This window comes from Curcuma longa, unplaced genomic scaffold (assembly GCF_044706935.1).
Source record: "Curcuma longa cultivar G26 ecotype Majalengka, Jawa Barat unplaced genomic scaffold, ITB_CL_G26_1.1 contig_326, whole genome shotgun sequence".
NCBI lineage: Eukaryota > Viridiplantae > Streptophyta > Magnoliopsida > Zingiberales > Zingiberaceae > Curcuma > Curcuma longa.
Window position 1 is genome coordinate 10,676 of NW_027433844.1, and position 3,613 is coordinate 14,288.

Below are 3,613 nucleotides of genomic sequence, written 5' to 3' on the forward strand. Positions count from 1 at the left end.
ATCTAAATTAATCTTACTATAAATCTGTTTTACTACTTAAAATAAAAAAATAAAATAATTCTTAAATTTTCATCTGAAATTCAAGGATCCGTGTGGTATGTACTAATTTGTATATATATGTTCTATTCCGGTCTATTCAAATTAATTCTCATGTAGTTCTTCTACGATGGAATCCGTTACCTTAGCGGCCCCACTCGATCAGCCTTCCGACCATTTGTGAGGAAATAATTAAATCGAGAAACTGGTTGATCACGACGATTCTTATGTAGTTCTATATATATATAATATACTTCGATTGCATATATATTCTGTTCGTGAGATTTGCCCTCCCTCACGACAAGCATGTTCAGCGAGAACCGCATGCCACGATGCTTCCAGCATTTGCCACCTTTCTGTTGCAGCCGTTCTCCACCTGTGACACGCATGCCGCACGCAGCCAAACAACCACCAACCTCTCCGCTCTATAAACTTCTCCACCTTCTCATCCTCATCCACTCCAAGTTAGACGGCCGGCGCCGGCGGCCATGATCACGATGACGCCCCGATCAACGAGGCTATCCCCGCTTCTCTTGTTCCTCCTCTTCCTTGCTGTTCCAGCAACTGCGAGAAGGATCGGCATCGGCGGGTGGGTCGGCGGGTGGGCGCCGATCAAGGACGTGGAGGACTCCCACGTCAGAGAGCTCGGCGAGTTCGCCGTGGAGGAGCACAACAGGCGGGAGCACGGTCAGGTGCTTGCCTTCGATAAGGTGGTGAGGGGCGAGACGCAGGTGGTGGCCGGGATCAACTATCGCCTGGTGCTGCGGACCAGGGAGGCCGGCGGCTCGCCGGCCCACTACCAGGCCGTGGTGTGGGAGAAGGTGTGGATCAACTTCAAGCAGCTCACTTCTTTCGTGCCTATCGAATCGTAGTTTCTGTTTTGTTGGGGGGAAGACGGAGATGAATCCATTGATGAATCATAATAACGAAGTTTAATTTGGAATTAAAGATAATTAATAATCAAGATATAATGCTTGTTTTTGCTTTAAGTGCGAATCAAAATTGCATAAAACCTCTATGATCGGAAGATTCTACAATGAGGATATATCCGTTGACTCTTAATTGTTTATTTAGGCTATGTTTGATAGGACGTAATGTAATCATGCTTGTAATGTAATAAAATTTATAATATAATGTAATCAAGATTACATTACTATGTTTGTTGAAGGAATACATGTAATTTTTGATTACAAGGATGATTATAATGTTTGGTGTTCATTATTTTCAATAAAGAATATAATTTTTATTATTATAAAAAATGAATAATATCCTTCCTTCCCGTACCCTACCGTCGTTGTCATGAACAATGACAGGAACAGAGGATTCAACACAAGAGTTTGGCGGCGGAAAAGTAATAGAATCCATTGACGATGGAGAGTCATAAAATTTGGATTTTGAAACAAGATTTATTGCAGTTGTGAGATTACAAATAAACAAGTTTTATTTTCTTATAATAAATTAAGTGCTTTAAGAAATAAACTTATTTATTTGGTCTAAAACGGAAAGGTATATTTGGTACGATAAAAATAGAATTTGTAATATAATCAGATTCTGTACTATTTCTTTTGTAATCGAGATTACAAATCTTAGTTCTTTTTTTATAATACAATTACATTATATTACATCTCTAAAATACTATCAAATAAAGTAAATTATCTTGTAATATAATCCTGATTACATTACAAGCCTGATTATCCCTTATTTAAACGTCCTTAGTGATTCCAGTGCGCACTCGTCAGTCACGTGGCAGGGGGGCCACGCCTTTACGAGTTAAAAATACGTAGCCGTAGCTCCATTCGCCACCAACGCAACGGATAGCGGTTTTGCACGGGCTCCACGAAGTTTAACTAATGAAAACACGAGTACGATCAGGGTGGAAGCGAACAGAGTCGATGCTAATTTAATTAGGATAGTAATACAATTTCAAGTCCTAAAAATCAATATACGGGTAAATCTCCACCGCTCGTTTTCTTTATTTTCCGTTTTTCTTCCGTTGTTAAAACCGTTCTTGGCGTCGGTTGCTCGTAGCACATCGATTCTGATCGAGCTCGCGCGACCGGAGGCCCAGGTTTTTGAATCTCGACGTTTCCGCCCTTCTTGAACGCGAACCCTAACGGGAAGATCTTGCTTCGGTCTGGTGTGGCGGTGCCTGGCGATCGACAATGAAGGGCCTCTTCAAGTCCAAGCCGCGGACTCCGGCCGACATCGTGCGGCACACACGGGAACTCCTCATTTACATCGACCTCAACGCGAATTCCAGGGACCCCAAGCGTGAGGAGAAGGTTAGCGTTTTATCTTATTGTTCAGTACTTAGCTCGAACTTGAGCAGTTCGTTTCCTTCGTCTAGCAATTAAACTTGATATAGGTTCTCGATACGAAATATCAACATTCAATTCTGGATATTCTAATGTAAGTCGGACTCAACGCAATGGTCCTTTTTGTTGGTTAACTGAAAATGCGTAAATCAGTTGAGCTGCTTGGTTATATCGGATGTCACAAATCCATTTCGGTCTAGTATTCAATCATGTTTCTTTAGGACAAGGCGTTTACTTATTTTGGCATTTGGTTAGTTACAAACTGGAATTTACTTGTCCACCTCTGTTTCGGTGCTGCCATTTCAACAACATTTGAAGTTTGGGCATGTGCAAAATGGTAGTGCTGCCCATTTGGAGCAGAACACAAGGTGGCTTTGATCCATGTTTCAGAGTACTGTCCTCTTATCTGGTCTTATGTGGTGTGTATATACATTCTGCAAATTTAGATTTCCTGGAATAGATGGGCAATAATTATATAACTCTTTGCTACCTCCCGTGACAGTTGTATACCTATTGTGATTTATGATCAGAATAAGTATGCCGCTTGTTTTTGATGTATGCATGTATCTGCCAATTCTAATTTAAGTGTTTGTTTGAAGTATATTGTCATCCTGATGCTGTTCAGTTAAACCAAGTAGCCCTGCCTAACTCACTTCCTTCATATCATCATAACCAAAAGGTTGATTTTATATAGAGAACTCAATATTTTACTACACATGGGACTCATGGGAGATGCATGATATCTACTGAGATATTTTTATCGAAGCAAATTTGTTTTCTTTATGCCATAAACTCATTGTGGCTAGGGGTGGGAAAAAAATACCGAATTTCGGTATACCGCACATACCATACCGATATTTACCGTCCATACCGAAAATTTCGGTACGGTATAATACCGTACCAAATTTTTTGGTATCGGTATTGGTACGAAATTATTATTTTTTGGTATTTCAGTATATACCGAAATACCTATTATATATCCTCTTATAAATTATTTATTATTTTTAGGAATCAGGATATTGGGTACGGTATTTCGACCAGTGGTCGGTATACCGAGCAGGGGTGGACGGCGGGAACGATCAGCTATATCGGTCGGTTGGTCGGATTCGGTATGATCGGTATGATCGGTATACCGAACATTTTGATCGGTATGCATTTTATACTATACTGAAAATTCGGTATACCGAATTTTCGGTATACCAAAATTCCGGTATACCGAATTTTCGGTATGGTAACGGTATAGGTTTTTTTTATGCCGAAAT

General features: G+C 40.3%; 1 protein-coding gene across 1 annotated transcript; it reads left to right on the plus strand.

Annotated features, from left to right (window-relative positions):
• Positions 1–524: 524 nt before the first annotated feature.
• On the plus strand, positions 525–908 carry LOC141819330 (cysteine proteinase inhibitor 8-like). Its single transcript, XM_074706665.1, has one exon. It carries the CDS (start codon positions 525–527, stop codon positions 906–908), a length of 384 nt encoding a protein of 127 aa, XP_074562766.1.
• The last annotated feature ends 2,705 nt before the right edge of the window (positions 909–3,613 follow it).